Source organism: Alosa pseudoharengus, unplaced genomic scaffold (genome assembly GCF_046254945.1).
Source record: "Alosa pseudoharengus isolate Yale_2024_CS ecotype anadromous, Long Island Sound unplaced genomic scaffold, YU_APseudo_1.1 YU_APseudo_1.1_scf_8, whole genome shotgun sequence".
NCBI classification, from domain to species: Eukaryota; Metazoa; Chordata; class Actinopteri; order Clupeiformes; family Clupeidae; genus Alosa; species Alosa pseudoharengus.
The window spans coordinates 7,213,416-7,226,046 of record NW_027468870.1 but is presented as its reverse complement, the minus strand read 5'-3'; the positions used below and the strand labels follow the sequence as shown (position 1 = coordinate 7,226,046).

Sequence of the window (12,631 nt, the reverse complement as noted above, 5' to 3'; positions counted from 1 at the left end):
GTCGGCTATTATACATAAAATAAGACAATAAAATAATCAGTAATATTAGTCTTGTTCTTACAAATGAACTTTAAGAACCAAGCACACTTTATCACCCCATTTCTCTGAGCTAACTGCTTCAGGGTACTATTCATTAGTGAATCATGAAATCCTTCTCCATACACAATTCAATCAGAGCATTTCAGGGAAAGCAGACAGTATGTCCTGGTTTGAATCATATAATCAACATCACCTCAATAAATTATCTTGTTAGTAGTTTTAACAGGAAACAACAGGAAGGGGAATTAGCATGAAAGGGAAGACCAATTTTATGCATTTTTTGCCTTCAAAGTATTGATTGATAATGAGTGAAAACCATTATTTCACATCCACCAGTGTCCAAGTCTTTCACAATAACTGATATTTCTCTCTTAGTCATCCATAAATCATTCACTTTATCTATCGTCTCTTGCTCATTCTGTCCATGCACCTTTATCTATGTATGTTACCTTATTCATCAACCCCCAGACCTCCATTTGCTCATGACAAGAACTAAGCCCCAAGAACTAAGCACTCGTGGCAAGACGATACTTGGCCAGTAGGTCAAAAACTGGGACTTTCTGGAGAGTAATAGATGCCACATGGAAGCAAATCCCTGTGGTCAGTGTGCTGACAAAAACATACCAGTAGAATCCCTCACTTTCCATACGGACAATGACCCAAAGCGACAGTGCAGCAGCATCAGAAGAGGATGCCAAAGGCCAACGAGCAGAATCAGTGGAAAGATGGACCCATACGTAATGCTGACAAAATGTATCAAATTCCGGGGGAACTCCAAATGGGCAAATCAATCAGGCAAATAATAATAACAAATAAATTAAAGACTAAGCCTATAGACTAGACTTACCCTCAGACAATCTGTGTGTCAAAGAGTAAGCCTATAGACTAGACTTATCCTAGGCTGTCAACCTTCAAGCTCTAAATCAGCCCGTGACAACATAAGTTATGGGGACTGCCTGAGCAAAGCACTGCAGAGGGGAAACAGAAAGGGTGGACTCACTGTCACAAGTCAGATCAGAGGTCTGCTGGAAGAGCAGTTAACATGGCCTGTGAGTAATTCCTCATTGCAAAAGTGGTGGTCCTCCCATCCAAAGGTTAAAACCTTTCATTAATTGGGCAGGGAGTCAGAGGAAAACATATGGGACATTTAGATGCTAAATACGTTATTACATTTGTGAGAAAGCAAAAGTGTCTTACCTTCATTTCCCCTGGATGGCTTAGCTTTCGTCTTTCCCTTGAGTAAATAATAGGTCACACAAGAATACATCAGGGGTTTGGCCACTGTCAAAACATTATATCATTCAAGCACTTACTACTCACTCAGAAAGCAACTCTAAAATGGTCTCAGTAGTTGTATAAACAAGCGACCTATTGGAACAAAGTAAGCTTAGCAAACCATTAGCGGCTGAAAGTAAATCATACATAATCTCCAATAGACAAGGAGTAGTATGGTCATCCAAACAGAATACTCTTGAGTTGATCTGCCAACTAGAGTTTGGCTAGAATGAATCAGCCCAAGAGTATCCAGGTCTGGTCTGCACTTACAAATGCCAGTGAAGTGTGAACGCCACCTGCTGGTCACCTCCATGTTTGCAGCTGACAATGACCTTAGGATCCCAAAGAAGGCCTAGCCATCCTCAAGAAGCTGGAGGAGCTAGTAAAGCTAGTAAAGGGAAGATCTCATGCGAGACTAGCACATGAAAGACTGGCTTTCACAGTGGATAAGACCAAGCAAAATGAGGAGAGAGGGAGCTGAAACATATAGAATTTATTTGACCAAGAGTAGGAAAAAAAATACAGAGGAGTAGAGGAAACAAGCTGACCCTGTTATAAACACATCACTACCAAGAAAACTGGAGGGTAACAGATTGAAAATGCCTTGTTCACCATTAGGTCTCTTTACAATTCCTAATAATCAATTTAAAAACAGCTGCCATTTTTTTTTAATAACTATACTCTTTTTTTATATATATTTATGTAACATTCTTTCAAAACATTGTGCAAGTGTTTTGCTGGTATTCCACAAATGGTAAACAAGAGTTGGTCCAGTGCATTATATAGTGACATTACGTATGGAGTTACGGACTTTCAGCTGGCCATCTATACCATTCCACGACTACCTCTACTATAACAGAGAAAATAAAAAAAGTCAGTCAAATGGCGTATTAAGAAGAAAAAGATCAGTGGCAAAGCTAGGCGTTTGAGCCTAATCCAGACAGAAATTAATCTGTTACATCTTGGGAAATGGTTAAAAATGATGACTATTATTGCAAGGTTTTCTGGGATGTTGACATGATAGCCTGATTTTAAATGACCACGTTTGCTGCACTTGATTACACCGTAAGCTTGGTAAGGGAAGGACTGGATGATTGGTTATACTGAGAAGCAAGAATACTGCATAGGAGCTAGTGTGTTACAAGAGGTCAAGCGTGTCTGTGGCACAGGGCGCCTAGCTCTTCCTGCCAGTGACCCAGGGTGCTCTCTGCACAGCTCCGCTACAAAGCAGAAAGAGAGAACAGCTGGGTACAACCACTACCAAGATGCCCTCTATGTTATACCACCAGACAGGGCAAATAAAGCGTATGAGTTAATAAACAGATGTTCTTTCTACTTTGACTTTACGGTCCTAAGCTTTTTTTTTTTTAGCATGACGTGGGTGCATTCGAAACATCACAAAACTACCACAAACTCGGTGCTGATGCAATAGGTTCTCATCACATAAAGCTTAACGTCAAAATGTTGGAAAAATTATTTTGGCGACAATGAGAATTTCTTGGTGACTTTCCTCTAAGCTCTCAGTGAAGTTTTTCCTTTAAATATGTTGAGTCAAGTTAGCATCCACATAAGTCTAATATTAAGTGTGCCAACAACTTTACAAAAATTTGGTTTGAGTGTAACAAAACAAAAAGAAAAAAAGAGCATAATGAAAAGAAAAAACACTGACTAGTATATCAATCATGATGCACACATCAACACAATTCATGTCAAAGAAAGGAAACAAGATACATAATTTATTCACACTTTACAAAAATCTCTTTCTGCTACCACAACACCACCAGAGTCAATATAATAACCAGACAAGTTGTATTGAAATGAAGCTAAAACAGAAAAGGGAGGGGGAAGGGGGGGGACAGAAAAAAACAAAGACACCGGAGGGGGACAGGAGTACCCCCCCTTTCACCATTTTTAAAGTACTCGGTGAAAAAAAAATCATTCAGTTTGCTTTTGTTTTGTTGCTTTGTGGCAAAAAAAAAGACCCACACAACTTCAAAAATAAAACAATGAGTAGCTGCACCAGTGATCTGCATTAAGTGCTTGTCAATCCATTTACTTTTAAAATAACCTGACCAAGATCAAGAGACAGAGAGGGAGATTGAGAGACAGGGAAGAAAGAAAAAGAGGGGGGAGAGAGAGAGAGAGAGAGAGAGAGAGAGAGAGAGAGAGAGAGAGAGAGAGAGAGAGAGAGAGAGAGAGAGAGAGAGAGAGAGAGAGAGAGAGAGAGAGAGAGAGAGAGAGAGAGAGAGAGAGAGAGAGAGAGAGAGAGAGAGAGAGAGAGAGAGAGAGAGAGAGAGAGACATGTGTACAATTGCTGCGAATCGGAATTTTTGGGTGGCTATTTACTACAGTGCCACTATGGTGATGCAAAATCTAATAGCTTCCAAAGCAAACGGTAGTCAAAAACACATGGACAACAACCAACGAAAAAGTCCATTTTAGTTCCTCTCAGCCTCTGAAAAGATTTTTTACAGTAGCAGATGGACTGGGAGCTTTACCCTTGGCCTTATGGTAGAATGCATAGGATGGCACTATATGGAAAGGGAGGGTACAGCTGAGATTTAGCAGTAGTTACATATAACAGACCAAAATAACACATTTTCTTAAAAAGAAGAGATTTGCCTGAGTCGGGGGGGAAGTGGGCTGTGGCAGGGGTGAGGGACAGGTCAGTGGCAGTACATCCAGATAATCATAAAAAACAGCTAAGGACAAGCATAAAAGACATCAACCAAGGGCATGATTTTAGCATGATAGGGTTCTTCAATAAAGACAGAAAAAGGAGGATTAAAAATCAGACAAAAAAGCGTTTGTTGTTTTTTTCTTTCTTAAAGAGACAAAAGCAAATCATAGAAGCAAACTCAAGTGAACAGCAAAAACAGTGACTTTTATGATCCCGATTACTAAATTCTGGGCCACTACTCCAATTAAAATCGTGAGCGTCAGCTCGCATAAGGCCTGTCGCACCCAAGATGTTGGGCTCAGCACCAGTGTGTACTTAAAAACAGAACAGGACCAGCGCCTCAGGGCCTCGTACACTACAGATGATCTTCAAAACGGATTAGTGTGTGTGTGTGTGTCTGAGAGTGTGTATGTGTCTGAGTGAGGTGTGTGTGTGTGTGTGTGTGTGAGAGTGTGAGAGTGAGGGGGAGGAGGGTTGACTGGATGTGATAAGAGACGGTAAAGGTAAAGGTTATTGTTTATTTCAGTCACACGGCTGGTTTATGGTCCCCCCATTTAAAGTAGCTGCTTGGTCTTAACTGGCCTTGGGATGGCATGTTCCAGAATACCTCATTGTTATCAGGTAGGTTGTGACTGTAGTTATGAAAAGCCCTGCATGTGACTTAAGGTATTGCCTTATGTTTTTTCGTTATTTTTCTTAAAAAGCTTCGATTTCTGTAAGTAAACTTACACGGAATACTCAGGACCCCTACATTTACATACAGTGTGAAAAGTATAGAACATTTTTTTCTCTTAAAATTGTGCCCCAGAAAAAAGGTGATACAGAAAAGATTGACCTTAGCGTCCGTTTCAGTTAAAATCCATTGGGAAATTGACGAGTTAGCCATACCACACAGCTCTCGCAAGATTCAGATGTCTGCAACCCCTGGCCCCGCGGCAAAGGAAGAGGCCCCCGGTGTGGTGTGGTGTGGTGTGGCTCCCCCTGGTGGCTCGGAGAACTACCTGCGTCCAGGCAGGTGGATTCCATTGACTGAGGGTGGGTAGGGGAGAATCAGCTCCAGTTGTGCAAACAGCGAGAAATGATCGGAGGGGACGTGGGGGTGAGGACAGCCGCTGATATTGTTCTCAGAGAGCCACTGGCCATCAAGGGCCCCCAACACACCCAAGACGTTGAGCAGAGGCTGAGAGAAGAAGATGTAGTCGATGATGCCCTGCAAAGACAGAAGGGGAAAGAGGGTTGAAAACACCGCTGGTTAATTAGTCAAAACATCTCAATGCCACTTAGCACAAAAGGCCCAATGACATTGGATTGGATATTGGAGACCAGTGTTGAAGACCGTATCTGTACATAAGATATAATCTACCTATGACTCAAGGGGAATCAAAATATAATAAAAACAGATCAAAACGAAAGTCTCCTAGTTACTGTTGCTAGCTCCAGACATGACTCATAACTAACCAGTCATTTACATGAAAGCAACTTGATACAAGCTTTAAGTGCCAAGAACGTCTGGATACTGTACAGCACTGCAATCACACTTTAATGAGTGTACTATGAAGCCAGACTATTAAGTATTAGCATCAAATATTAAAGACTTTCCATCATCTGTTGCTTTTATATTGAACAATACAATGGCTAATGTCCCATTTCAGCACATACTGTTGGTCTTTACTGAACAAGTGTGGCATAATCTGTGGGTCTCACCTTGAAGTCGAATGTGTAGTTGGTGTAAGGCATCAGACCATTCTCATAGGCACTCTTCAACTTGAAGCCATGGGTGATCCTGCCGTTGGACGTGCCATTCTTGCCATTACAGTTGAAGTTTGTCAAGCAGTCAATGTAGCGCAGCTCCTTGAAGTCCTTGTGTGTGCTGTCCACTCCGCCCGTACTCAGGTACTCCACCACACCTGTAACACACAGAGCACTTGGTAAGGCCAGGCATACCTCAGGCTGTAAGCTGCGCCGGCCAAGAGAGCAAAATACACACTCACTGTAAACACTGCAGTAGATTATACCCCAACATTCACCTACTTATATAGGTGTTATGGAATATATTTGTCTTGTCCAGTATATGTATTCTACGTCAACTATGACTAATGTCCATCCATGTATGAATGTGCTGCAGAGCTTAGAAAAAAGGTGTGGGTTTTTGAACATTCTAACATAAGATTCCGTTCAACAATTCAAGGTTCTAAAATTCTATGTTGAATTCAATGAACCCAGATATTCTTTAGAACATTAATTTTCCAACATTCCCGTCACACTGGTGACAGTATACCTTTAAGTTAATACACTGAACCCAAACCAAATTCACCAGCCTTAGTCATGTGGCTATTAAACAAGCCACCTGTTACAGGGGAAAACCAGAAGAAATCTCTGCCTGGGACTGAGTTCACACGCAGAGGTCAGTGCGACTCACCGGAGTCGGGCAGAGAGTTCAGGTCAGCACACAGGACGAGGGGGATGGGGTTGATTTCCCCAGAGACGGAGGAGAGCTTGAGGCTGCGTGTGGCCTTGTCCACGATGTTCTTCACCTCGGACAGGAACATCATGGTCTGCACCAGCTTGACGTCCGAGTACTCTGGATCCCAATGCATGTGGGCGTTGGCCACCAGGAGCAGCTGTTTCTCTATGCCATGCAGAGACTTGCCGGCTAAGGGAGCGGAGATTATTTTAGGAGGATGCCGCTGTTCTGTCAACCACTAAGCATACCACAGTTATGACAAACGTGTGCTCTCAGTGTTGTGCTTAGCATCGTTTGTTCATTGATATTCTAATGTTTTAAGTGGCTTTGGATAAAAATGTCTAAATACCATAACCTTATTAATATCCAGGAAAGGAGTATTGGGACAAGAGCAATTCTTACCAGACTGTTCCATCACTTCTTTGCGAACATCCAAAAGAACTGCCACACCAATGTTGTCCTTGGTCATCACTCGGTTGAGCATGACCTCGGAGCCTTCTGAGTTAGCCATGGCCAACTGGTTGAACTCCACTGTGTGTTTCTGGACCAAACTGAACCTGAAATCATTGACAGGAAAGATGGATAGACAAATTATTCCATGAAAAAATAAATCAGAACCAAAAAAAACAAACACACATCGTGACCCAGGCTCTACAAGAGAGCTGGAGTCGCACAGCATAAAAGGTGCCATGTGTGTTACAGTGCAGTAGATGAAGCAGAGTGGACGGTGTCGGGACTCACTTGTCGGTTTTGTAGAATATCGCACAGCCGTCCACATGCTTGCGGTCAGACTCGGACATGGTCCTGGCTCGTGACTTTGGACTGAAGAAGCCCTCGTAGCCCTGCTCCTTCAGCTCCACCAAGAAGTAGTTGTAGTACTGCTCAGTTTCAACTTCCTGTGACCGAAACAAAACACACAAGATCAACATGAGATTGCTTGCTTAGCCAGTATCATTACTACTGAAGTATCTACATGAATTGGCACATCCAGATACACTCAGTGCCATGAAAATTATATAATATTTCCAATTTAATATAATATCAAATGCCATGTTTTTGTATTTGTTCAGTGATTTAAGAAAAATGCCACAACAGAGACTCCAGCACAACTGTGGCCATAAACTTAAGCTTGCCTGCAAGCTGATGATGTCTGCACTGCAATTCATGATCTCCTGCATGATGGACTTCTTCCTGTAGTCCCAGCTGAGGGCCCAGGGTGGGCAGTAGCCGTAGAGCTGCCGGGTGGCGTACTTGTCACAGAGCACATTGTAGCACATGACTGAGAACAGGGCTGCCGAGGGAGGAGGGGAATGAAATGATTCATATCACAACGTTATCAAACACATCAACCTGTACTTTCATACATGTTGGGTTGGGCACGGCACAGAGCAAGACCGCTGGGAGCCCAGTTCAGGTGGCCTATGACTTGAGTCATGAACAGAAAACGCATCCATCAAAAAGCGATAAATAGTTTAGATTTAGTTTTAGATCATCTGGTCATGAATCATTTCACTAAGCAGGATACTGTCTATGTTTAATGAGCAAACAATGGATCAGTGATATAAACAGGTGTCCATTTTTAAGAACATATTTCCTAACCAAAAATGATTTTGAACAAAAAGAGCAGGAGACTGTCTATGAGCGGTACCTGTTGGTCTTGTCCTGTCTGGGTCCTGCAGCGGTATCCAGGAGCGCGGAGGAGGTGGCTCAGTGGACACTGAGGGGAGAAGGAGAGACTCAGTCACTGTGTGCTGTCCAGCAGCAACAACTACACTCTCCCAGCACAAGCACCCACTGGGAGGGTCACAGAACCACTCAATGGCGCCAATTTGACCCCCCCCGCCCCCCCTCTCCACACGGTCATACTGTTTCAAGGCAAACAACAACAACTATGCCTACACAGGGCTACACAGACATCTCCAGCAGAGCCATACATCAGAAACATGAGCCTTCATGTGACGCACGAGGAAAGAAGTGCAAGGCTAAGCAACTCACCACGTTTAGTGCCTGCAAGATTGTCCAGCAGGTAGTTCAATAGCCGGCGCGTTCCATCCGGTTCCTGGTAGAGGTTTAAGATTTCTTGTGCAAGTGGGTTCCCTGTACATACACGGTTCAACACAAGTTCAGTTCTCTGACAACATATACATTATGCAGTGTTTCCCACAGAATTAAATTCTATTTGTGGTGGTAGGGTTGCCGAATTAACTTGAATGCAACAGTTTTTAACAAATTAGCGCATTGTGTGGTGGTCAATGTTGATATTGTGGTGGGCCGCCACAAATAAGTCAATGTATGGGAAACACTGTTATGTTGTTATATGCAATTCATCATAATAACTGCTTCCTACTTCCTTAGTTCAGCCAGACACAAATCATTCAAATCTCCAAAGCCTGAGAACCATGAATAGCTGGCTCATATGTCTGCTAATGTTTCATCACAACACAAATTCAGAATAACACTTGCTAAGTTGCAACAATATTCTACTATTCATATTACTAAAGAGAACACACATCAAGGAACAGCATTTTAAAAATAAATAAATAATAAAACTAGTGAAAACAATTCCATAGTCCCCAGGACAGCACACTGTAAACAAAGCTACAGATACAATACCAGAAAAACAGAACTAATAGTTATCCTTCAGAACCCTCCACAGGAGAATAGGGTTTAGTGAGGTGTACGGTAGCCAGAGGAAATAAACACCAACCTTTCAAGCCCAGTGTGTGTAGCTGAAACAGCTTTCCAAGTTCAAAAGGTAGAACCCGCAACTGGTTGTTATTCAAAAGCAGTTCCCTATGTGGGGGGAGAGCCATCACAAATTGAAACGTGGGAGCACAGGTACTTTCACAAAAAGCAAGAAAGAAAGAATAATTAACTGCAATCAAGTCAAGGGGCTGTTCAGATCCACAATCTGAATGTGAGTCTATTAGGCTATAATTTAAGCTTGAGTTGCCAGAAGAACTACAGATATATTGAATCACAATGTATTTCTCTGGGATAACAAATATTTTTGTGTTTGCAAGCCTGTATTCAAATTGGTACAGCCAAGAGATACGAAGGGTCTGAAGGGTAAATACTGATTTACTATGAGTGTTAGTGTGCCAATCACCTCATAAATATTAATACAAAAAACAAATAAAAATAACCTGTAGAACCAAAGTGAAGCCGAAAAGCATTAACAAACAACATTCAGTCAGTACTGTCTTCACAAAAACTACATTTAATCCTCAATGGAATTGTCACACCTATACACTACCGATAGAAATTACATAAACTATAAAACCAGAGGCAAATGTATCCTTACAAACAAGACCGTAGCCTCTGCCTAGCTCCCTTAAGTTCAAGTTCTCATCAGATATTCCCTCACTGCAAGTTTTAAGGTGTTTTCACCCCTTTCACCTCCAGGTAAATAGACATGCTAAATTACAAAACATTCAACACCCATTGGGGAAGGACCAAGATTGAGAAGACAGAGTGATGCAGACTCTGTAGATGCACAAAATTCCCTGGTTTGGGCAACTTGAGTTTGGGTACAACAGTGTTCTCTTGCAATGGGCTGACAACCCCCAGAGATAAATCATTATGTCCAAACACATGCTTAACTCACTTTTAAACATGCGAGGACACACAGGGTTGGACTAACCCTCGGACAAAACAATGCCAGAGTGTGAACCTGTCTCAACTACATCTGAAGGTCATGGCAGCAATTTTGGCATACCTGAGAGACACCATGTTGCCAAGCTCGGCTGGCAGACTCCTTATTTTATTGGACGACAGGTCCAGGTACACCAGGTTTTGTAGTTTGGCAATGTCAGACGGGATGCGTGAAAGGGAATTGTCGCTAACATACAGTGCTGTGAGATGAGTCAAGGTCCATAATGACGGACTCAGATTCTTCACTTTACCTTTGAAATGACAACACACACAAAAACAAACTTTTTAACAGGATATATCCATAACCATCATCTAAGCGTACACATGAGATAATCCCACAACAAACACTCAACACAGTGTCAGTGACTAACCAGTAATTTCCAATTCAGCCCAGTATGACTTCTTCCCGTTTGATGCTTCTTCACTCGACATTATTGTATACATGCGTCTCGGATCTGGAGGATCATATTTCTCCTTGGGCATCCCTGCAATACTGCACACAAAACAGAAAATGGTTGTGAACTTTCCTTCTCTCTCCACCTCTTCAGTAAAAAGATGTAGACAGTTACAAAGACTTAACCATCAGGATACTTATGATTATTGCGGCAATTCCATTATAGATCATTTTTGAGGTCATAACAATAAAACTCAGTACACAATTCTAGACCAACGACTCTGTTTAAAAATAATTCAATAATTATCAGTTGCCTAAAGATAGTTATTGACACTTTGACACAAGTTGTCCCTGCAATAATTAACATAGATACAGCCTCAAAGGCCCAGTCATTAAAATCCAAATGGGATTTAATTTCAAGTTCAGTTACACCAAGATCGAACAGACCGAATAATCCTTAGTGATTTGTTAGGTAGGCAACATAAAGAGGCCATCTACAAAAATAAGACTCAAATCAAAGGTGGTTAATCTGGAAGACACCTTTCAGTGGTCCTCTTCAAATGACACAGTGGTATCTGGGATTCTTCTGAATCGTGGATATTAACGCACAATGTGGTGCTAAATAGCTTACTTTCATACATAAACATGTTAGCTACCTAGCTGGCTGGCACATTAGCATTCAGCAAAGAGTAGCTGGCTAGCTGTACTACTAATAGAAACCTCTTTTGGAATCAAAAAGTCACTTGATAGAGAGGATCTCAAAATTGACTGCGCTTTCTTTCCCGTTACCTAATGGTTTCTAACCAATGGGTACCTAAGCCTTACTATTCCAGCAATAAAGCGCAGTTTGATAAGGTAACAGCTCATTCACACACCGATGGTAATGTTAGGAATAAGCCAAGTTAACAGTTGGAGACGCGAGGAGAAGTTTCATCTCATCTGCTACAGGAAAACAGGCGTGGGTCTGTTTGAACTTGCTAGCAAACGCTTTTTGAACACCAACATACAGAACGGCATGTAGGCCAGCTCGTTATATACACACCCTAGCTGTGTTATATAAATCACCACTCGTTGTATTACCTTCACCAACATCGGGCAATAAACATATCGACATGACGCCTCTAACCTCGGGCTTCATACATATTGAGTAGTCAATCTAGCTAGCAAGCTTGTTATCGCGAGTTACCCTAGCTACATAACTAGGTTCACGGGCTAGCAAAGTTAACAGGCTAGTTAGCCAAGCAGCTAGCTAAGCCTACCAAACTAGAATAGGCTACAGTCACTGTATGCGTGTTACTTACAATAAAATCAATATCATTCTAAGCAATGTAACGTTAATATTTTATGTAACGTGGTGCCTTAGTTGGGGTGCCAATGCAACTTGTTTATGGACGTCTACGTGAAGCATAACGGCTCGTAGGCTAATTTCACTAGCTAGTTATATCGTCCATAAAGTGATTTAAAATACTACTAGCAAACTGCTAATGTTCAATGGCTAATATTTTGATTAGATGAGCTACACCACTCAATCACAAACCTCCACTAGCTACAAATTTACCAGTTAATAGAGCTAACTGTAGCAGAGTTATGTAACATTCACCGTAAGCCATGGATTGCTAGCTATCTCGCTCGCTACGTATTAACTTCCAAGCTAAATAGCTCGTTAGCTCATCAGCTAATGTTATCATAATCCGCATAGATTGCTAACAAGATTCAACACAGGAAGTAATGTTCTCGTTCGTCAATCATAAAATTAGAAAACAGAGGCGACTGCAAAGCTGCAGCTAATAAATTCAAAGCGGACCAAAATAACGTTAATCCTCTGAGGTCTTATTGTTAAAGAACACGCTAGCCAGCTAGCTAGCTATCCGTATTCACTTGCAAACAATATTTCGTTAACGTCAACTCTTGTGCTAGCTAAATTACCAGTGGATCTAAAATAGTCCCTTAAACGCATCAATACCCAACATTGGACATCTTCAAACCCAATAACATAATATAATCAAACAAAAGGTGCCCGTTTTCGGTACCCTATGTTGCTCTTACCTGCAATAGCATAAGTTACCGATTCAGAGAGACGAGTGCGTGTTTCCTTTGTTTCTGCTCCACTTTGTATGCGTTGTTT

The 12,631-nt window shown here is 41.7% G+C and overlaps 2 protein-coding genes across 2 annotated transcripts in view; both read right to left on the bottom strand.

The window, feature by feature from the left end:
* The window catches only part of adamts2a (ADAM metallopeptidase with thrombospondin type 1 motif, 2a), a 53,371-nt gene extending 51,744 nt beyond the window's left edge, over positions 1-1,627 (bottom strand). Inside the window, exon 1 of the mRNA XM_076274345.1 lies at positions 1,585-1,627. Within this exon, the coding sequence (XP_076130460.1) occupies positions 1,585-1,627 (43 nt within the window). The remainder of the gene's footprint in view (positions 1-1,584) is intronic.
* Positions 1,628-1,792: 165 nt separating this feature from the next.
* On the bottom strand, positions 1,793-12,631 carry cnot6a (CCR4-NOT transcription complex, subunit 6a). Its single transcript, XM_076275325.1, has 12 exons — positions 12,553-12,631; positions 10,484-10,605; positions 10,177-10,363; positions 9,166-9,251; positions 8,454-8,555; positions 8,107-8,175; positions 7,592-7,749; positions 7,200-7,354; positions 6,861-7,015; positions 6,414-6,647; positions 5,699-5,901; positions 1,793-5,204 (listed from the first exon to the last, which is right to left on the bottom strand). The coding sequence occupies exons 2-12, from the start codon at positions 10,593-10,595 to the stop codon at positions 4,992-4,994; spliced, it is 1,674 nt and encodes a 557-aa protein (XP_076131440.1). The 5' UTR covers positions 10,596-10,605; positions 12,553-12,631; the 3' UTR covers positions 1,793-4,991.

Coding starts and splice junctions, on each gene's coding strand:
- cnot6a (XM_076275325.1), bottom strand. CDS start 10,595: ATGCCCAAGGAGAAATATGATCCTCCAGATCCGAGACGCATGTATACA. Junction 9,252..10,176: donor GGCAACATGGTGTCTCTCAG/GTATGCCAAAAT, acceptor CCCCCCACATAG/GGAACTGCTTTTGAATAACA. Junction 8,176..8,453: donor TCTTGCAGGCACTAAACGTG/GTGAGTTGCTTA, acceptor TTCTCCCCTCAG/TGTCCACTGAGCCACCTCCT.